This window comes from Lepidochelys olivacea (assembly GCF_965140295.1).
Source record: "Lepidochelys olivacea isolate rLepOli2 genome assembly, chromosome: 1".
Taxonomy (NCBI): Eukaryota; Metazoa; Chordata; order Testudines; family Cheloniidae; genus Lepidochelys; species Lepidochelys olivacea.
In genome coordinates, this window is record NC_140411.1 from 176,544,988 (window position 1) to 176,568,968 (window position 23,981).

The 23,981-nt window shown below is 38.2% G+C and overlaps 1 protein-coding gene across 1 annotated transcript in view; it reads left to right on the top strand.

Moving 5' to 3' along the window:
• TMPRSS15 (transmembrane serine protease 15) overlaps positions 1–23,981 on the top strand; it is a gene marked incomplete at its 5' end in the record, with an annotated part of 87,318 nt that overhangs the window by 10,347 nt on the left and 52,990 nt on the right. The window contains 5 exons of the mRNA XM_084625767.1: positions 3,036–3,155; positions 7,426–7,534; positions 14,205–14,314; positions 16,480–16,617; positions 17,757–17,906. Coding sequence (XP_084481893.1) covers positions 3,036–3,155; positions 7,426–7,534; positions 14,205–14,314; positions 16,480–16,617; positions 17,757–17,906 — 627 coding nt within the window. The remainder of the gene's footprint in view (positions 1–3,035; positions 3,156–7,425; positions 7,535–14,204; positions 14,315–16,479; positions 16,618–17,756; positions 17,907–23,981) is intronic.

The window sequence follows — 23,981 nt, forward strand, 5'->3', positions numbered from 1 at the left end:
CAGTGAAGAGTTAGAGTTGAATGGTATGTTTAAGGTTCTTCTACTTATCCTTGGTGGTTGTTGTGGAGAAAGTTGGAATTCCCATTTCACATTTGCAGTGCCCTGTCCAACATTCTTATTCTGCATAAAACAGGCTATGATATAAAGGCTATGAAGTGTATGGCCTATTGCTTGAGTGCAAATGGCAGATTTTCTTTCTTACACCTTCACTTTGTATTGCAAATATTTTATTTACAGGGTTGTTGCAAAGAAGCTAAATTAATTATTTGCAATTGGGCTTCACTGCAGAGGATGTAAGGATGATTCCTACACAGAAGTCATTCTTTTTTTAGATAAAAATCTGAGGAACTGTCTCAAACTGAGGTGTCAGTGGAGGAGGTTTTGAAACAAATTGATTATTTAAACAGTAATAAGTCACCAGGTCAGATGGTATTAGGGTGACCAGATGTCCCGATTTTACAGGAACAGTCCTGATTTTGGGGTCTTTTTCTTATATAGGCTCCTATTACCTCCCACCCCCTGTCCAATTTTTTCACATATTCTGTCTGGTCACCCTAGATGGTATTCACCCAAGAGTTCTGAAGGAACTCCAATCTGGAATTGCAGAACTACTAACTGTGGTATATAGTCTATTGTTTAAATCAGTCTGTCTACCAGATGACTGGAGCAGGGCTAATATAACAGGTTTTTTTAAAAGGCTCCAGTTGCAATCCTGGCAATTACAGGCTGGTAAGCCTAACTTCAGTACCAGGCAAGCTGGTTGAAATTATAGTATAGAATAGAATTACCAGACACATGGGTGACAACAATATGTCAGGGAAGAGTAAATATGGCTTTTGTAAAGGGAAATCATGCTTCACCAGTCTATTAGAATTCTTCGAGGGTGTCAACAAGTATTCCGACAAGGGTGATCCAGTGTTATAGTGTACTTGGACTTTCAGAAAGCTTTTGACAACGTCCCTCACCAAAGGTTCTCAAGCAAAGTAAGCAGTCATGGCATAACAGGAAAGGTTCTTTTATGGATCAGTAACTAGAGATAAGAGATAGGAAACAAAGGGTAGAAATAAATGGTCAGTTTTCACAGCAGGGAGAGGTAAATAGCCAGGGCCCCCAAGGATCCATATTAGGACCCATGCTGTTCAACATGGTCATAAATAGTCTGGGAAAGGGGGTAAACTGTGAGGTGGCAAAGTTAGCAGACAATACAAAATTTCTCAAGATAGGGAAGTCCAAAGTGAAGATTTACAAAGTGATCTCAGAAAACTGGGTGACTGAGCAACAAAAGGTGAAATTCAGTGTTGATGAATGCAAAGTAATGCACATTGGGAAAAAAAACCCTAACTGTACACACAAAATGGTAGGTCTAAGTTAGCTGTTACCTCTCAAGAATAGTTCTGTGAAAACATCTGCTCAGAGTGCTGCAGCAGTCAAAAAAGCTAACAGATTGTTAAGAATCATCAGGAAAGGAATAGATTATAAAACAGAAAATACCATAATGCCACTATATAAATCAATAGTATACCCACACCTTGAATACTATGTGAAGTTCTGGTTTCTCCAGCTTAACTATATATAATTACAATTGCAAAAGTTGCAGAGAAGGGCAACAAAAATTATTAGAGGTATGGAATAGCTTCCAAATGAGGAGAGATTTAAAATGCTGGGACTTCATTTTAGAAAAGAGATGACTAAGAGGGGATATGATAGAGGTCTACAAAATCATGAATGGTGTGCAGAATGTGCATAATGAAGTGTTATTTACCCCTTCACATAACAAAATCACCAGGGGTCACCCAATGAAATTAATAGGCATCAGGTTTAAAACAAAGAAAAGGAAGTACTTCACTCAATGCATGGTCAACCAGTGGAACTCATTGCCAGATGTTGTGAAGACCAAAAGTATAACTGGGTTCAAACAAGAATTAAATTAATTCATGGATAGGTTCATCAATGGCTATTAGTCCAAAATAGTCAGGGATGCAACCCCTTACTCTGGGTTTCCTTAAACCTGTGATTCTCAGAAGGTGGAGGACAAGATAGATCACTGTCAAGATTATCAAGATAGATAATTGTTCTGTTCTGTTGATTCCCTCTGAAGCATCTGCCACCAGCCATGGTCAAAAGACAGGATACTGGGTTAGAGGGACCATATATCTGATCAAGTGTGGTCAGTCTTATGTTCTTATAAGTATTTTGCCCCTTTTTTCTTAAGTCAGATCTTTTCCACCTTCACTCATATGCATTTACTAACAAAAGCAAAAACAAATGTACGTAGAACTGAGTGATTACCCTTCTCCTCACCTCTATCCCGTGAGGTATGTACTTCCAGGATGCTTATCCAAAATGTCTTTATGGTTCAATCCTGCTCCATTGGCAGAATTTTTATTCACTTAAATGGGGTCAGGACTGCACTCTTTGGCCCTGATCCAACAATTAGACCCATGTGGAGGGACACTTACACCCTTGGGCAGTGCTGTTAGTGTGACTCTATACAGACTTAAGGGTCCACCCCCAGGGAGCTGATTGCAGAATCTGGGCAGAGAATTGTACAAAAATAGATTTTTTTCCTCAGAGATTTATAATATTACTAAAATTTGTCCTTTAAAGGGCTTTTTTATTAGTGCTGTTCAAAATGTGAGAATTTTTTTTCCATGACAAATTTTAAATTCTTTATGAAATGATTGAAGGTGAAAAAAATGAATTTCCAATTGAGTCAAATAAAAATGATTTTTTTTCATTTTGCAAAAAAAAGTGATAAAAAGATTTCCACCAACCCATCCTTTTGAGCTTAGTTCTAACAAGAAGTGAATGTTCAGTTTTCATATTTCTGAACTTATTCACCCTTCTGTACTAATATTCACCTTTCAGGTATTATTTATTGACTCAGAGGATGTAAAAAACCATAAGCAAGTTAGACATACCACTCACATAATTGTTGTGTAATCAGGTTTGTGATGGAGTCCCAAAGGCAAGTCAGTTCTCCTTTCTAATATAATTTTATTTTTCCCCTTTTCTTTTTTCAATTATTATTTCAGTGATATGTTTGCCTCCTGAAGAACCTTGTGCTGATGCCATAAACTGCATAAGTAAAGACTTATTTTGTGATGGAGTACCAAACTGCCCAGATGGTTCAGATGAATCTGAAAAAATATGTGGTAAGAATGTAAAGCTCTGAATCAATCTTTAAATCTGCTTGTACTTGTCAATATATTAAGCAGTAAAAGTATCTTCCAAACCAATCCCACTAGAAGTGAAAAATAGAATTCAAGAAGATAATTTACTCTTTAAGAAATGTATGAAACTATAGATTAGCTTGATATTTTTATGAATATTTGTATGCTTTAATGCTGAAGCAGCATAAGCCAGCTCTATTCATCTAATGGAAAAGCCGTTGTCAAATAATTTACCAATGATATCCAACATTGTGCTATCAAATGATGTTGCTATGCAGCTGCAGAACCACATATGCCATCTCCAGAATGCATTAACCTTAATTTCTTGGTGGAACCAGTACAAAGATGTCCCTTGTGATAGTTGATAATGGTATCCTACTTCAATCTGATGTTCTTCCATTGCTCACTGTTCTCAATTAGCTTTTAATACTGTTGACAGCGGGATTCTACTGCACTGAGGCAATTTATAGGTCTCTCTTTATTATCTTAAACCTGGTTTCCATCTTACTAGAATGTTTGCAATGGAACTGATCAAATATTACCAAAAATGACTCAGGAACATCTAAAGAATAGGTCTGACCTCAAATGGTGCTGAGCCCCTTCTTCAAATTGTTGACTGCTCTTGTTATGTGCTAACTGCACCTCTGACCCCTTTCTTGTCTCTCTGGTCCCTTGCCTGTACCTGTCTTCAGGTGGAATCTCATTCTTCTCCTCACACTTAGCTCAAAACCAAGTTATACTCCCTTCTGGGAACCACCACTTATCACTCTGCAGGTCCGTCAGAGTTTTGGACACTTGAGTTTCCTCCTTTTGGAAACCTATGACCAGTGTTAGTGACCTTCTTGGGGAAAAAATGTAGTTCTTTTACAATTGGAACAAAGCACTAGAGAAAAAAAGCCGCCACACATACTTAAATCTCTTGTAATCTTGCACTTCACTACAAACTTAGCCAAATAAATTTCATTCCAGCCATCAATTCCCATTAAATCAGTGGAAGTGAAAAGGAATTCAGGAGTTTGCGTAATTGGGCCTTTGACTCAGAAAAAGTTTGATGCAATAGCACCTGCCAATGATTTAGCTAAAGTTTGTACAGCGGTCTGAAGCAGTACATAAATATTCCACGGTATGTGTAATACAAAGTATTCTACCTGCAACATTTAAAGAAATAAACCAATCATTTTTTATGGTTAACAGTAATTGCATATTTTTATTAGAATAAATAACACTTTTTCATAGCATCATAAAAATGCAGGGCTGGAAGGGACCTTGAGAGTCATCAAGTCCAGCTCCCTGCCCTGAGGCAGGACCAAGTTTGCTTGTGAGGTCAGTTTTGCTCACAGATTTTGCTTATGTTTTGTAGAGAACTAATAGAAACACTTGTAAAATAAGGGAGAATTCAGTGAAATCTTTGACTGCTCAGTTCCTTTGAAAAATCAGAACATTATTTCTTACTTAAAGCAACATTTATTTAGATTGCATTGAATATATAAAACTGAGTCCAAACTTGCCTGGGTCTTTAGGACAGAGATGATGTGCAATTATGTCACACAGAAGCTTGATGTAGAGTATTCACAAAGCAAAATCCAGAAGTTACAGCCTGCTCTAGGGAGTTACTGGTGGTATCCTTTTCCTTTTCATTTGTGCTGGTGGATCAAGCATCCAACCTATTCTTTTCAGTTCACATTTTCACTGAAAGCTGTTCTTCACAACCTGGGGGAATATAAAAGTCTGGTTTCAGGATAACATGTTATTCAGCCCATCACCCTTATTTTAGATTTTGAATCTTAAATCTTATGCTCAAAAGTAAAGAGCTTTTCCAGGCTTCTATATTTAGGCTTCTTAGCAACATTTGCAGAGCCAGTGTACAGAAAGGCAATAAGCAATGTGCACATTTGGGAGAGCTGCCAAGTTTTCTACGTCTTTGATTTTTCACTCCTGTCCCATCCCCCAGAGTGACTTAATACAGCTGTATAATAGCTAAAGTTGTCTGGCTTTTCAGAAGTGCCACAGAGTTTTACAATGAGATTTACAGACAATTTATAATTCTTGTTCAAGTTCTTTGGCACACAAAATGTGCTATTTCCCTTTAAACAACTTAAACAACTAAACTACTTGATTCCTCCTCTCCTCCCCCCAGTTTATTTCTCCCTCTAGTATTACTGAATTTAGCATATGCTAGAGATGTATAGATACATTACAGGAAAGGTGAAATTCTAACCGTTTCTTCCTGCCTTTGACAAACTGTAGTGAAATCCATAAGCTTTTAAGCAGAGATTCAGACAACGGATGATGAAAGATACATTCATTTTCTAGTTTTATCAATAAAATTTCCATGAAATATTTCTTTCTGGCTGTGCTATGGGCAGCAACAGCAATAGGCAATACTGAAGGGCAGTTAGAAATAGTACTTAAGGGGTCTCCAGAGAAGTAGGGAAAGCCTAAACTATTTTTATTAATTAATTTTGTTGGAAAAGCAGCCATGTAGCACATCAGTCTAAAGAGAGGGAGTTTGGGCGCTCAGCACTTGGGGGCATTATTTTTCATGACGGGCGCGAAGACCCCTGTTTTTGTCTACCATAATAAACCTACTTCACAGCATCGCTACTTTGCTAACAGAGATTAACCTACGTTAGCAGTGAAGAAATAAACCTTCATCGACAAGTAAAGGCTCTGCACATGAAACAGATGGGCTGGATCCTACTCTTTTGAAGTTAATGTGAGTGTTGTCATTGACTTAAATGAGAGCAGGATTAAATCCTAAATGCACCCAGCCTCCAAGACAAGTGGTTGGAGCTGTCCAGATTCTCGCGGGGTGGAGAAGCAACAAGAGCAATTTCTAGGAAACCCCACACTGGACCAAAAGGTCCTTCTTCTGTCCCAGCAAGGGAAGCAGCTGGAGCTACCCAGGGGCTCCAGCAATGCAACAGAAGAAGTCAAAAGAACAGCTCAGACTCTGCCTTACCCTGACCCGAGGTGCCTCCTTTCTCTGCAAGGGAAGTAGTTGAAGCAATCTGGAGTCACCGGTGAGGAGGCTAGGGAAATCCAAAGGGACAACACCATTAGCCCTGTGCCAGTACCTTTAAACACTAACTCTTTGTGACTGTTTGGGGAAATCTCCTGCTTGGATAAGTGGATTTATGTTTTAATGCTCTTGTGTTGTGTAGCCCTCTTACAGTCAGTAAGATCTGTGATGGGGAGGGTTGGATTAGGGGCAGATAGTGTGAGAGAGCAGATAAAGGAAAGGGGGATGGGAGACCAGCAAAAGGGAATTGTTGAACAAACAAAGCACATGCCAAACTTTGCCTTAGTCATTATGGGGTGATAACTCTACGAAGCTGGCATCTATTTTGCTACACATCTATAAGAAAATACCACACCTTTGTGCACTTGATAAATTTAGCACATTATTATTATTAATAATGGGGTAATAGTCACATCCATATTAATAAAGACAAAAATATCTTACTAACAATATATAACTTCTTATGATCTGTATCAAATTGAGCAACTTTCTCTTGCTCCCTGAGTAATATGTGGCATTGCATTTAAAATATAGTAGCTGTCCATTTTTCAAGTAAAATATCTAAATGGTAAATGGAAAGCATAGGGAAAAACATTTATGTTATTTTAAAAATAAGACTACCCTAATGATCAGTGTCAGTGAGGATACAGGAAAAGTATTTAATGTTAGATTTGGACAATGCCTCTGTTTTAGCAAAAAATACCCTATGGAATTCAAAATGTGCAAATGTAAAACTTTGTCCATTTTCATGTTCTTACTGGGCTTTTTGCATTTGTGTTTTTGGTTAAATTCACTGATTTTTAAAAAAGGTGTGAACCACATCCTTCATGAGCTCCAGGATGAATGAGCAGTAGGAAATATGAACTCTGAAGGCAAGATCCTGTGTCTATGTGAATGCACTTAATAATAATAAAACAGGGAAGGAGAATACAAAAAATGAATGGCTAGATAAGCAGTGTTGTCTCTGACTACTGTACAATGTTTTCCATAATATGTCAGTGAGACAAAAAAAGTCAAGCTTGTACTGTGAAATCATACAGTTATAGGAGTTAGAAATAGGAAAGATCTATTGGGTCATTTAGCTTATCCCCCTGTCAATGCAGGACTGTTCCCTATAATACATTTTACAAATTGTGGATATAAGTCTGTTTCTGAGCCCAGTTTCATTCAGGCAATACCTTCAAATTTCATATTGTACTATGGCAAATATTAATGATTATTTCTTTACAGCTACAACTTGTGATGGAAAATTTATGTTGACTGGCTCCTCTGGATCTTTCCACTCTATTAATTATCCAAAGCCTTATAATTCAAACATTGTTTGCCAATGGATTATACGGTAAGTAGCTTCAAAACATGTTGTTTCCTAGCATCTATTTGATTGTAAGGTGTTCTCATTTCCTGTATATCAGAACGTACTCCCTGTGTTTTGTATTCCCTGTTAAGATGTTCATGTAAAATGTACAATAGAAATTTCTTCCATTTATGTACACAGCTTTCTTTAAAACAAGGCACAAACTTCAAGAGTCAAATATACCATCAGTTTTTTCACTTAAGATATTTGATGCATGAGGTGGTAGGGATGGTGTGAGAAACCTCGGGTACTCACTTTCTATATATGTAAGTACTTGTCTGCTCTGGATAATTTGGATGTATTACCACTCAGTTGACTCTCCATTCCACAGAATGTTATCTTTCATAAAAATATTACTGGAAATATTACCTTCAAAGCAATAGTTTTAGAAAGAGATAACTGTTGTTGACGAGCAGGATTTTCAGATGTGCCTAAGTGACTTAGGGGCACAAGTCTCTGCTGGAAGTCAATGGGACTTCTGTTCCTAAGTCACTTTGGCCCAGCTCTTCAAAGATTTTTAGACACTTAACTCCCACTGATTTCAATGGGACTTATGTGCCTAAATATCTTCAAGGATCTGGGCCTTAGGTGCTTCTGAAAATCCCACTCTATGCCAACTAGCACACTCAAAAGTACTTTGAGAAGCAAAGGTTCTTGTAATGTCTTTGTAAAATGGCAGTCTTGTGATCCTCATGTACCCAATGAGGGTGATTAATTTGGGAGTTAGACACCCAATTCTCACTGAAATTCAGTGACAGTTGGGATCCTAAATCACACAGGCTCCTTTGAAAGTCCCAGTTTTTGAGGTTGTTCTGGCAGGGCAGGTACTTAACTTGCCCATTTATCTCAACTAGTCAGCAGTGTATTTAAGTCTTCTGTTTTCCTTTTTATAAACACATTCATCACTCTCCAGCTTCTGATATCTGCAGTGCCATTCACTGATAATTGCTGGCAAACACTAATTATCAGTTATAGTAGATATTATATATTAAGGGTCAGGTGAAACTTCGGGGTAGGCAAGACAAATCAGACTCCTGAAAGGGCCACAGTAGTCTGGAAAGGTTGGGAACCACTGATCTAGCGATTTTGGACCAAGATTTTCAAAATTGGGTGACTAAAATAAGGCACCTAAATAAGTAGCCTGAGCACCCAACAGCTCTCAGTGACATCAGTGGAAACAGGTAGGTACTCAGCACTTTTAACAATCATGTACCTAAAAAGGGTTTAGGACCCAAACTGTAGCCACCTAATTTTTAAAATATAGGCCTTGGTGATGAATTTACCCAATTTAAACACATGAAATAAATTATGGCCCACATACCTACAAAAATGGAATAAGGCATAAGGCCCCTATTAGAGTCATTGGGGCTCTGCCTGAATGAAAGTACCCCTCTGTGATGGGGTGTCCATCCCAGACAAGGCTTGAAGGGGTAAGGTTGGCTATCAGGGCCAATGTGCTTCCCAGGCAGCACCTGGAGGAGGAAGCAGGGACCAGGAATTAATTAGGCAAGGCTCAGCTGAACAGGAACAAGCAGGGCCTGCGTAAAGCCCAGGAGCTGAGAGCAGAAAGGGGATACGTGGAAGTAGGCTCTAGTCACTCCCTGGAAGAAGGAAGGTGTGTTTGGGGGTATAGAGATAAGTAGCCGAAAGTTACTTCCTAGGAAGGAAGGAGGTGTGTGGCTGACAAACCCAGAGAAGGGGGTAGAGTCAAAAGGTAAGGAAAGTCTTTGGGAAAAGGCAATAAGATCCAGGGTGGAGCAGAGCTTGGCAGCTGACTAGAGGGTCCCTGAGCTGGAACCCATAGTAGCGGATGAGCCTGGGTTCCCCTGCCAGCCAATGGGGAAGTGTCACAGACCAGGCAGTAGTGAGTAGACTCCCTTGGACAGTTTGCCTTGAAAGACTTTGATGCCCCAGAAAGGGAGGTCCAAGACACAAAGAGGAAGCTGTAGCTGCTGATGTAAGAGGGGCCACAAGGTGAAAGAGGACGATGAGTGGGGAGACCACCACAGGTGGGGACAGCACCTGGAAGGAGCTAATCCCCAGAACAGCCAGGAGGATGCACCCCTAGTGGTGAGTGAACCCCATGACATCATCCCACAAAGGTCAGAGTAGGTCTGGATGAGAATGCTTTCATATTAAAATACTCCCATGTCAGTAACCTGAATCAAAATCATCCCATCAGTTATTACTAACAATAATACCTAGCCTTTATATAGTAGCTCTCTAACACTTCTCCGTCATGAAGTGATGAGATTGTGCTGCATAGTGAATTGATAGATAAAGGAGCATCACAGATAACATGCAAACATAAGAGGAAGTGTCCTGTATCTAAGGGTTAACCTTTGGATGCCACACCCTCCGGTGTAGTTGAGTCAAAGGCCTTTTAAAGGTTCATCTACTATGTCCAACATTACAGTAATGATGCATCAAATGTGTGTAGCTACATGTTTCTCAATGGGAAAAATAATTGTCTAGTTTTATTCTTCAGTTCTCTGCCTTAGAAAAGCCTAAGTACTCACAATGAAAGCCTGAAAAGATCAGCTGGGTATCTTCTAACTCAGACACTTGTCTTCCTTCAGGGTGCAATTGTTTCTTTGGGGAATCTTTTGAATTTTTCAGTCACCAATGGGATGCATTTTATGTTGTTCTTGTTAGAAAATATTTATTTAAAAAAATCAACCTGCAGCACAACCAAGTTTGATCTTTTTCCATCCTTTCCTTCTCTACTAAGTAACCAGAAAGTTCAGCAGTGACCCCTGATAAAAGATGTTTTCTGTGTTCCCTTTTCTAGTTGTTTCCTTAATAAAGATATAATTTCATCTTTTTTTTACCTAAAGCATAAAAATAACATGATGGCAACAGTGTGGTCAATTTCCCTCCATCATATTTAATTACACAAGCAGTCCTCCCCCAGTGTATTTATTTTTCACAGCATTCTTCATCTTTTCATTTTCATAAATATATATATTTATGTTTGTATCTGTGCACAGCCACAAAAGAAAAATAAAAAGGATTACAAGCTGTATGAAACCTTGTTCCATGTGTATCTCCTAACTGGTTATGACAGGCATGTTGCTTTCAAATCTGTATTTGGATTTCCGCTGGGAATCACAACCACAGAGAACAACAAATCCATGGTTCTGTTGGAATGATTAATTGATTTTGGCAGTGGACTTATGGATCTTGGACCACCATGTATTTCTGATGGGGAGAGTAGAGAGAGAATCATTTAGAAAAAATATGGAGAATGTGATGGAGGGGGAGGAATAGGATGCAGCACTTGTGATATTGAACTGATGCAACAGACTGCTGTGCAACGCTTAGAAGTGAAGACATAGAGCCAACTCATAGGTTGGACAGCTCCGGTTCTCCTGAACTTAAATTGTGGTTTTGGAACAAGGAGGAAGGTAGCATGGACTAAGTCATAGATTCTGAAATCCTTTCTCTTGTTGATTATTGAAATGCTCCACAAAAGTTCATTTGACTTAAATGAAGCTACTTGGGAATTAAAGTGATACTCATCATGAGCCAAGTATCAGAAGAGGGCCACAAATTAGCAACCAGTTTAAGAAAAAGAGCTACCCATTTCTACCTCTGATTCCAAATTATTAGAAGGTTCAAACCCTGAAGTGCATGTTTTATGTATGTAAGGAATCTGTAGGCTCTGGTAGTAACCAAGGTTATGAGTTATCACTATATAAGAATTTGCCCAATCATTAACACCTCTTAGAAAAGATAGAACAAATGGCCAAGAGAATAAAAACTCAAGGTCTAACACCTAGGTTTCTTCAATAGTTTGAGAAAAATCAGAGTAACATAAGAACATAAGAATGGCCATACTGGGTCAGACTAAAGGTCCATCCAGCCCAGGATACTGTCTACGGATAGTGGCCAATGCCAGGTGCCCCAGAGGGAGTGAACCTAACAGGTAATGATCTAGTCATCTCTCTCCTGCCATCTATCTCCACCCTCTGACAAACAGAGGCTAGGGACATCATTCTTTACCCATCCTGGCTAATATCCATTAATGGACTTAACCTCCATTAATTTATCCAGTTCTCTTTTAAACCCTGTTATAGTCCTAACCTTCACAAGGAGTTGCACAGGTTGACTGTGCCCTGAGTGAAGTTGCTGTAGCCTTTTGCAAGAGTGTACCGCTGATGGAGCTAAAGAGACTTCCCCTTTTTCCTGTCTGTGAATGAATAAATGAGTGAATGAAAAATGTATTTAACATCAAACATTGATATTATATGATGTGCCAGATACAGCAGTGAAATAGGAAACTGGATTAAATCTAATATTATGATTAATATGTATATAAAAGGAAAGGCAACTATAGGTGATACAGTTTTGGGCAAAATATTGAAGACTTTAGTGACAGGGTTTATTCATGGGTGGTATTGTTATGAAAGAAAGTGGTTGTGTTCATACTGATCAATTTTAGCTTAAGTGATAAAATAAGCCTAATGATTGCAATCAAGCATGCTTATGCTGTCAAGCTAGTGAAATACACCTGCAGTGAGAGAGACAATAAATAAAAGAAATTGAAACCAAATAGTGAGTTTATAGGGACACTTGAGCACAGAGTAGAATAATCAGAAATGTAACTGGTTATATATAATGCATGGGCTCAGCTCAGCCATACATACCAAGGTCTCACCATTGTTGTTGAAAGAAGAACAGAAATGGAAGATTTATACCGCTGTTTTGACCTGTTGGAGAACAACAGTTCTTGAACTGATTTGCATTGTATAATGGACTGTTATAACAAGTTTAAAGAGTATCAAAGAATATGGAGGGACTTTGTATAAATGATATGAACTTTGGAGATTTCAGTGGCTAGCAGAGAGTTGCTGGAGAAGCTGCAACTTGAGCAGGCATAACTGCAAAACTAGTGAAGCTAGTGTTCAAGATACAACTCAAGTTGGTTGCACCAACAGCTATGACCTAACTTGCTGTACACAAACTGGTGTAACAAAGCATTTTTTCATAAAGTGCCTGGAAAATCCCAATCCCAGTTGCAAGAACTCAAAAGCTTATGTCTTGTTCCCTGAGAGGATGATGAGAACTCTTATTTTGGTTGGCCATTTCTAATATTCAGAAGTAGTATGGGTCACCATCTGATTGGTCCATTCCAGCACCTCCAAGAAAAGGATAAAGTTGAACCACCCAGCAGAAATGGGATCAAAGGGCCTATCTCTTTCAGTACATCACTTCCTGAAAGCCAAAGACCTCTGGACCAGAGAAGACTAAGGTCCTGGACCAGCCACCAAGGACTCCTCCTGGTGACATTAAGTATCTCTCTCAGATAGAAGTCATTAACTGAATGTTTCTATTTTCCAGCAATTCTGGTTGCCTACTAGCGCACTGGGGAAAAACTATGGTTGTGTTTGTCTTTTGCTCCATCTGTGTTTGCAAAGTGAACACCTACTGTGAATGAAAACTGAACTAAAAAGCTGACCACTAAGCAAAGATCAGGTGATACAGACATTCTCTTAGGTGATGACCCAAATTAGTCAATTGACCACTTCCTGAAACTAGGTACCTACGTAGTAAGGATGTGTACATGCTTGTATATGTGCTTTAAGGATTGTCAGAGTTATAGTGTGTGTATCCCTATTTTGTAACAGGTGCTAGTCAAGATTATTGTAAAGTAGTTTTAGAAATGAAAACGTTTCTGTTGTTAACTAAGATTGTAAAAGAAATGTGCATTCAGCTACCATAGTGAATGGTTGCATACTGCCTTTTAAATTCTAGGTGTATACAGACATAAAATGAGACCAAGTGTACAAGCTTCTTGTACTACACTCAGTCTGTACAGTTTGTCATAAAGGTATGAGTTTGTTAGATGGTTAGGAGTGTTAGTTAAATCCTGGGGCTAATATAATTAATTGGGAAATAGATAATAAGAGTTGACTACTATAGATCCATTGGGAAAGAGATGTTGGTGAATTGTTATGAAAGTAACTGATAAAACTGTGTTGTGATCTAGCTTTGGATTGTTTTTTCCTCTCTGTTAGCAACATCGGAATTGAGAAACAAATGACTCAAGGGGGGCCCTGTTCTGAGGGACTCTGAATCAAATATCTAAACTAAATCACCTTCCCAAGGTAGTAATTGAGGATAAATATTATTTTCTATTGTGGTTGTTTAATTTGATTCTGAAAACCTGAATGGTTATATCAACCAATTTTTTAGTTTGTGTTATCCAAATCATAATTCAACACTAGTTTTGTCTTCCTATATCCTATAATATTAGTTGCTACTGGCAAGGATATTTAATAAAAATCTATAAACTAAAATTCAACTCTCAGGTCCATTTCTTTAGTTAAGCAATCAAAATTAAGAGAACCTTAAAAAAGGTGGTCTGGATAATCAATTAAGCAGTTGCTTAAGTGAGGTTTGTTTCCTACAGTTTCCACAGGTGAAGAGGCTTCCCATCTGTTCTCTTTTGCTATTGTACAAAGTGTAATGCTTCATCTAAAATTTCACCATGATTAGCACGGATTAGAAAAGCTGATAATGCAATTCCCATAATTTTTCTGCACTATCCATTAAACAGTCTTCATACTAACAGTTCATTTACTACAGACAAGGAAAATTACTGAAGCATATAATCTTACTTTTTTTCTTTTGGTTTTTTTTGTTATTTTAGTACAAATCAAGGATTATCCATTAAACTAAACTTCACTTCCTTTGATACCCAACGATATGCGGACATTTTAAATATTTATGAAGGTACAGGACCAAGCAAGATTTTAAGAGGTAAGACAAGATTACTTTTCAGTCATTATTATATTTGAGGTGACTCAAATACATGCATATAGTTGTCCAGATTACCTTTTTCTTTGAAGATTTCTGATCTAAATATATTTGCTTACTCATTTAAAGTGGCTTGCTAAATGTTGTTCTAAGATACAAAGGAGATAGTCACTTTTTAATGCTTTATTTGACTTATGGTCTAAGTAAATCTGAAGATCACCAATGCATACTATTTACCACTGTGTCCTATTTTAAAGAAGTGAGATTCTACCTGTATTTTACTTGAATAAACCCATTTAAGCAACTTTTGATGCGGGGTTTTAATATATATTTAGAGAAAAAGTTGGGAGGTTTCCTTATCATTATAGTCTTTGTCTTTGTAAGTGAAGGGAAATGTGCGCTACAAATAGTGTCTGGATGGAGAAGGGGATATATAGTGAAGAAAGGTGAAATTCTGTCTCTGTGACATTATCTCACCTCACCCTTATACACACATGGTTCCTTAGTGGAGGATCAGGAAGCTTCAATTGGGTGATCCCTTGGTAGTATTGCTTCTGCAGCAGCTGTGCTTCCCAGGAGGTGAAGGAATGGTTGGGGAAAAGGTCTGGTGGTAGTATAAAGGCATTGGACACCTTAATGCATGTTACCACCACTAGCTCTCTCCAAAATCTGTAGATCAAGGCGATAAAACCTTGGTCTCTTCCAAGGGGCACTGCATGTCCCATGAAGGAAGAATTATAAGGGATTTCCACACAGAGTTTCCATTCCACTCAGAAGGAAAAAACTATGGAAGGGAAGAATTTGGTACATACATATCTATAAAAAGAAAAGGAGTACTTGTGGCACCTTAGAGACTAACCAGTTTATTTGAGCATAAGCTTTCATAAGCTACAGCTCACTTCATCGGATGCATGCTTATGCTTATGCTCAAATAAATTGGTTAGACTCTAAGGTCCACAAGTACTCCTTTTCTTTTTGCGAATACAGACTAACATGGCTGCTACTCTGAAACCTATACATATCTATGTCATTCTAGTTTTTAATTATCATTTTGACATATTTTTTAAGATTTATAGAATTAAAATGGGCAAAAAGTTCCTCTGCAGCAGAGCGCACACTTGCTAACTGTATGAAATTGTCTAAAAATTGAGAGAGGAAGAGAGCCTAGCCTAAACTCCACTTAATAATGGAAACTGGGAGTCCAGGATTTGCCTCCCCTTGGATATATTATAATGCAGTGACTCATAAAATAGGACCTGACCCAATGCCAACTGAAGTTAATTTGAGTCCTTCCACTGACCACATTTGGGTATTGGCTCATGCTGATAACCAGGAGGCTAACTACATGACTAAGTTACTTATTGTATTACCCCATTAGTTTCATAAATAAATTTTAGAACTCACAGTCATATGTGGTTTTTGACTACACTGTAATTGCTTTTGTTATTTTTTCATACTTTTATGATGTATACATTATTAAGAAAATTAAACTACAATGTAATCATAGTGTATTTAAAGTTCTTTGATTCTAAAAATAAAAGTATTAATTACCAAACCATGGAGGTAAACTCAAGTAATGAAATCATGTAGTCGACCTTCTGGTCTTAGGGGTTTGGAGTTTATACATGTGTCAAAAACTCCAGAATATTTAGAGGGAAATAAGTGTGAAGTTGAAGAGCTAATATGTGAATAAAGAAAAGGAGTACTTGTGGCACCTTAGAGACTAACAAATGTATTTGAGCATAAGCTTTTGTGAGCTACAGCTCACTTCATCAGATGCATTCATCCACAAGTACTCCTTTTCTTTTTGCTAATACAGACTAACATGAATGCTACTCTGAAATATGTGAATAGTTAGATATTACAAAATACAATTAAAGCACAACCAGTTTAGTTACAGTCATTCACTAGCTGGTATCTGTGCTGAAATTAAAGTAAGATGGATGTGCAGATCTGAGGGACCTCACAAAAATAATTATATTTTAGCTAATTAGAAAAATGCTGTTTTGTTTTTTTAGATAGAGCCACCACTTCTGTAAAGAGGGATTTATTCAGAATTGAAAAAAACAGTCAGACTCACTCTCTTTTTATAATAGCACCACTCATTTTAAGTGACATCGAATTACCTTCTGTAATTGACAGTTGCTTTTTTATTTATTTATTCTTAGCTTCGCTCTGGGGGACAAATCCTGGAACAGTTTACATTTTTTCTGATGAGGCTACCGCAGAGTTTATTACAGATTATTCTGAAAATTATAATGGATTCAATGCAACATATACCATTTTTAGTACCAGTGAGCTAAGCAGTAAGTGTCTTTTGTCCTTTGTTATTTCTCAACAGCAAAGGCTGATGAATCTGTATTTTGTGTTTGATAAAGGGAGAAAGTGGAGATGTTGAGAGCAAGGAACTGCTACATTTTATGGCCCAGTTCTGCAACTGGGTGGATCCTTCTGCTTCTTCGAAGCTCCATTTACTTCAACATGAGCCTTAAGATCGGCCTACGTGGAACTGATTGTAGTATCAAGGCATTATGATATTATTTATATTACAGGTTTAATAAAAATTAAAGCTCGGGGATACATCATAAGAAATATATTTAAGAATAAGCAATTGAAAATCATTGGCGTTACCATTTGTTCTTCAGTATCTGCTCACTTGAGGGTGAATTAAACTGTGGAGTTACTGGTGTCCTAACTCATTGCAATGAGTGATGGTCCTAGAACAGTTAAAGCAAGTGGAGGAGCATATCAGCTTCAGTCAGTAGAAATACTGGAAGAAAATCTGTTTGTAGCCAATCTGTTTGTGACAAATGAAGGACAACTACATGAGTTAAGGTTAGGTGTTTCCAGATATTCAGGGGAAAAATTAGACATAGGCTGGACAGGTGGCTGCCATCTAGGATGCTACATTTTGAGTAATGGGGGTGAGGAGGGCATGACCCTGGGGGAGAATATGGCTACACGAGGCAGCTGTCTGGCCAAGATTCCTGTGCTCTGGGAACCCTTGCATAAGATGTGAGCTGCAATAGAAAGTATGATGGCCAGAAGACAAGAGGAATAATATTGAGCAAGATATTGTGGGAAAGAAAAAGAATTGTGGAAGCCTTCAAAAGGAACAATGCTGGAGTGAACACAGAGAAAGTAGAAGAAAAGAGAATGGGATATTGTTGACCTGTGGAGCATCAAAGGAATTCTTAAGTGCCTGAGCACTTAGTGTCAACTCCAGAGATACTGCAGCACATAAAGGAGTTTAGGCTTATTAGGAAAACATATACACTGTTTTAACTTTATAATGTTGCTCCTGAGAGGAGTGAATCAAAAATAGCCATATGTTGCAGTCCTCAAAGGCACTCTTAAAAATTCAAACTGTTTTTTCATAGAAATGCACAGTTGGACATGCTGATGAAACCATCACTCTTACGTTCTTATCTAATATTATTCACAGATAATGAAAAAATTAACTGCAATTTTGAAGATGGCTTTTGTTACTGGATTCAAAGTTTAGAAGATGATAGTGAATGGGAGAGAATTAGTGGGCCTACCTTTCCCTTTATGTCTGGCCCTGATTATGATCATACATACGGCAATTTGTCAGGTAAGAACAAATTATAGGAAAGAGTTTAATAGAAGGAACATCCAAAGAAAAAAAATAATTTTAAACAATTGGAGAATATTCATGGGCTGCAAATTTTGAATTAGTAATTGTGAATACTCATCCTAGAAACCTGAATCTGAAGTATATGCTTATTCAATGGGAAAACAAAAATATCCCCATATGATCTGTCACCCAATCAATGCTAATCAATGTAGTTTGAATTTCACTTTGAATAATCACAACAAACTGTTTGTGAGACTGAGAATTATTCAGAATTTATTCAGCCATTAATTAAATACAGATAATTGTAATCTGCTGAAATACATGTTACTTATAGAAAAAGAGGCAAAATTGCCTAATACATTATTTGGTATAAAGTATTCATCTGACTGTAATACATAAATGTACACTCCCTAATCAATGTTGAGAACAGTATCTTATTTTCATTCTCAAATTCTGCATGCCAGATCAGTTGAAATAACAAAGAATTCATTTAGTAAAACATTTGACAGTGATTTTCAACTCTGAATTTTTCATTTATTCTAGATGTTTCCTCTTTCACCTCACTAGATCTAAACTGACAGTTCTTAGATGCAATATTGCCATTATTCAACTTTCAGATTTCTACTGCCTCAGTTTGATGTAAACATATGAGCTGGCATCATTATACACAGATATTAAAAATGTTCTGTTTTGTTCGCTTCTCTCCAAAAAAAAAGCAAAAAAGATAATACACATTCAACAAGCCTCAGAACCAAATCAGCATAATACTTCAAACGTACACTAGAAAAGATTTACTTTCAACTTAAATTAGACTTAAACCTCTGCTCACTTTCTTCACATCATATTGTATTATACAGTGCCATTCCTCATGCCAAAATGATGCATGCTACATAATAATACATATAAACAGCACAAGCACCAAAGAAAACTTATATGTATTATTAGACATGTTTCCCAAATTGATTCAGATTGCTCAGAGAATTAATGAACCAAGGATCAGAAAGAAGTGCATTGCTTGAAATATTTGCAGACATTTTCAAAATAGGGATGACTTGTTTCCATTTCATCTCTCATTCACATACTTCTAAAGAAAACCTTTTCAATATTGTTGAGGATCATGGAGTGGCTGATATGGGACTTGATTAATAAATAATTAAAGGAGGGTCCTCTGGTGTCCATGCCTTGTCGTGGTGAGACAGCTTGCATGCTCTAATGATCCCCAGAGTCTGTGTCTGCGAGGGCTTTTTGCTTCTGGTAGGTTCAACCATGCCAGATTGGTCTGTGGGGGAGGGACCAGACAAAACAGACACCCTGGTCCTCCAGGTTGGGGGTTAGGCACAGAGCTAACAACCCTGTCCCGTAAAAAAAACAAAATATGTTATGGAAACAGCGACGGAAAAATTGACCTTTACTGTGTGTGATAGCCTGGAGGAGTCAATGACCCATATGGCTGCCAGTGGTGAAAACCAAAAGGAAGCCACTGGCATGAAGACTGAAGTGCACAACACCAAGACAAAAACCAGACTTGGTTTTTGGAATGTACGGACAATGTACGAAACAGGGAAGCTAGCCCAGGTCACAGCAGAGATTAAATTCTACAGCTTATACACCCTGGGTGTCAGCAAGAGCCGATGGATTGCATCAGGAAGCTTAACAGCAGCCTCGGGAGAAACTTTGCTGTATTCTGGATGGGATGATGGACAACACCATGAGGCGTGTTGCCATCCTTTTGAAGAAGGTAGTAGAGCATTACCTGCTTGAATGGAAGTCCATCAGCAGCAGACTTATGAGAGCCAGACTGAAAGGGAAACATAATAATATCACCCTGGTTCAATTCTATCCTCTGACAAATGAAGTGATGAAGAAGTAAAGGAAAAATTCTACCTTACACTACAGGTGGAGTTATAGAGAGTACCATGCTATGACCTAACTATCGTCATGGGAGACCTGAACGCCAAGGTCAGTAAGGACAACACAAAAAATGACAGCGCAATGGGAAGATATGGGTGTGGCATCATGAATGAAAATGGAGAGAAGCTAGTTGATTTCTGTAATATGAAAGACTTAGTCATTGGCAGAACCCTATTTCAACATTGTGAAATTTACAAGCTGACATGGTGTTCTCCAAATGGCAGAGATAAGAACCAGGTTGACCATATCATGATCAATGGCAAATGGCAGTGCTCACTGACAGATGGGAAAGTGAGAAGGGGTGCAGATGTTGGCAGCAACCACCACCTTGTGACAGCCTCCATCAAGCTAAAGCTGAGAAGTGTGGGTCCACCAAACAAGGGACATAGACATTATGACATTGACAAGTCCCCTGAAATACAGAAAGCCTTTGTTCTGCAGTTAAAGAACAGGTTTCAAGCACTTGCAGACAGTGAAGCCAGCTACAGGCAGAAGAGAAGGAATGAGTGGATTACACCCAGCACAGGGAACACCATAGAAACCAGACTAGCCCAGAAGAAAAAAGTTGTAGACACAAAATCCCAAAAGCTAAAGGACAAATACCGCAAGCCGTATAGCAAGACACATCGGGAGGTCAAACGCCTTGTAAGAGCAGACAAATGACATTATATTCATTATCTGACAACACAAGCAGAGGATGCAGCTGCTTGTGGTGAACAAGGAACTGTCTACAAAATGAAGCAGCTTATCAGTGGTAAATGGCAAACACCAACAAACACTCTCATCAGGAACAAACAAGGACACCTACTAACAACCGAAAAAGAACAAGAAATGTGCTGGACAGAGCATTTCAAATAATTGTTGAACAGGTAGCTACCTAAAGAGGAAGCAAACATCCAGGAGGCAGAAGAAGAACTTGATATCAACACAGACACCCCAAATAAGGAAGAGATCATTCAAGCCATCAAATCCTTAAAAAATGGAAAAGCTCCTGGCAAGGATAACTTAAATGCAGAATTGTTCAAGGTAAATCCTAAATTAGCAGCATTTATCCTGGCACCTCTATTTACATCAGTCTGGAAAAGGGAAAAAAGTGCTGGATGAGTGGACCAATGGGTGAAGTGAAATGAAGTGAAGATACCAAAGAAAGGAACACTCAGTGATTGTAATAACTGGCATGGTATCACACTTTTATCTGTGCCAAGCAAAGTATTGTGTAAAATCATAGTCCAGCATATATTAGAGGCAGTCGATAGCGTTCTCAGAATAGAGCAAGCTGGTTTTTGGAAAGTGCATGGATGCACAGACCAGATTTTCACTCTATGAAACATAATAGAACAATGCTTAGAATGGCAATGGCTGCTCTACATAGACTTCATAGACTTTGAGAAGGCTTTCGATAGCATTCACAGGACCAGCCTATGGTGCATTCTGCAGGCATATGGAATCCCTTTCCATATAATCAACATCATCAAAAGCTTTTATTTCAACTTTACATGCAGTGTTGATCACAGTAAACTCAGTTTTGAAGTCAAAACAGGAGTACGTCAAGGGTGTCTCATGTCTGCAATCCTGTTCAACGTTGCCATCGACTGGGTAATGCAGCGTATAACAGAAGACATGCCAAGAGACATTAAATGGACACCCTTCTCATCCTTTGAAACCTGGACTTGCAGATGATCTTGTTCTTCTATCACATACCCAACACCATATACAAGAAAAAAACAACTCGACTCAATACATTTAGCCAACAAATTGGACAGAAAATCAACCACAATAAGACAGATATCATGACATTTAATATTTCCTCGCCATCATCAGTACGGATAGAGGATTATGTTGTCGCCAATGTAGAAACATTCACATACTTGGGCAGCACCATCAGCCAGGACAGTGGAACAAGCCAGGACATCCGGAAAAAAATCAATAAAGCCAGGAACACCTTCAGGAGCTTAAACACAGTCTGGAAATCATCAACACACAAAACCAAAACCAAACTCAAGATTTATCATAGCTGCATACTTTCAACATTACTTTATAGTGAAGAATGCTGGGGAATGAGAAAGTATGACATGTCCAAACTGTCTTCTTTCCACACAACCTGCCTCAGAAAAATCCTTTGTATCTTTTGGCCCAGAACAATCTCAAACCAAGATCTGTTGACACAGTGCATCCAAGAGGTTTTGAGAACCATAATTGCCAGGAGGTGTTGGAGCTTCAGAGCACATTGGTCATGTGCTTCAGAGAGAAACTGATTCCATCACCAGAGTGGCAATAAGATGGGCACCTGAGGGCAAGCTAAAATGAGGCAGCCCAAAAACAACATGGCAAAGAGCTGTGGAAGACAAGCTGAAAAACCTGGGGCACAGCTGGGGAACCATTGAAAGACTTGCCAGAAACAGATTGGAGTGGAGGAGCTTCGTCACTGCCCTAAATGCCAGAGGTGTAATAGGAACGTGATGATCATGATGATGATGAATATGATTAATGCCATTCAACATGAATTTATGGAAAATAGATCCTGTCAAGCTAGCCACATCATTTTTGGTGAAATTAACAAGTATGGTTAGTAAAGGTAATAGTGTAGATGTAATATATTTAGACTTCTGTAAGGCATTTGACTTGGTGCCACACGACATTTTAATTAAAAAAACTAGAGTGATATAAAATCAACATGACCCACATTAAATGTATTAAAAGCTGGTTAACTCTGATAGGTCTCAAAATGTAATTGTAATAGGGAATTATCTACAAAAGGATGTGTCTCTAATAGGGTCCTGCAGGGATTGATTCTTGGCCCAATGCTATTTAACATTTTTATCAATGATCTGGAAAAATACATGAAATCATCATTGATAAAATTTGGAGATGACACAAAAACTGGGGGAGTCGTAAATAATGAAGAGGATGGGTCACTGATTCAGAGCAACTTGGATTGCTTTGTAAACTGGGCTGAAGCAATAACAACATAAGAATGCCCATGCTGGGTCAGACCAAAGGTCCATCTATCCCAGTATCCTGTCTTCAATGGTGGCCAATACCAGGTGGCCTAGAGGAAGTGAACAGAGCAGGTAATCATCAAGTTATCCATGCCCTATCACCCATTCCCAGTTTCTGACAAACAGAGCCTAGGGACACATCCCTGCCCATTCTGGGTAATAGGCAATGATTTTTAATATGGGTAAATGTAAATGTATACATCTGGTAACAAAGAATGTATGCCATACTTAAAGGATGGGGACTCTATCCTGGGAAGAAGTGACTCTGAAAAAGATTCGGACATCATGGTGGATAATCATATGAACATGAGCTCCCAGTGCAGCTCTGTGGCTAAAAGGTTCTGTTGATCCATAAAAAGGGAAATCTTGAGTAGGAGTGGAGAGGTTATTTTCTCTCTCTATTCGGTACTGGTACAATCGCTGCTGGAATATTGTGTCCAGTTCTGGTGTCCAGAGTTCAAGAAGGATGTTGATAAATTGTAGAGGGGTCAGAGGAAAACCACATGAGTGATTAAAAGGATTAGAAAATATGTCTTCTGTGCATAGACTCAAGGAGCTCAATCTATTTATCTTAACACAAGAAGGTTAAGGGATGATTTGATTAACATACATGGTGAACAAGTATTCAATAGTGGGGTCTTCATCCAGCAGAGAAATGTATAACACAATCCAATATCTGGAAATTAAAACTGGACAAAGGTGTAAATAAGGTATACATTTTTATCAGTGAGAGTAATTAATCATTGGAACAATTTACCTAGGGTTGTGGCAGAATCTCCATTGCTGGCAATTTTAAAACCAAGATTAGATGTTGTTCTAAAAGATATTCTCTAGGGATTTTGGAGGGGACGTTCTATGCCCTGTGTTATACAGTAGGTCAGATTTGATGATTACAGTGGACTTAGATTCTACTGATCTATGATTATGAGCATCTCTAAATCAATACAGAAATGAACAACCTGATTTGGATTTCATTCTACAAACCAATCTTTTATGTATTTTAATGAATCTTGCAGACATGAAGCATCTATATAACAAAGGTGAAATCCTGGCATCTGTAAGTTTTCTTGGAACCAGAATTTCACCTTTAGGACTCTTAATTCTGTGGCTAACATTGTCTTTCTGATCTGAAATTAAAGTGTTTCTCCACTTAATTTTACCC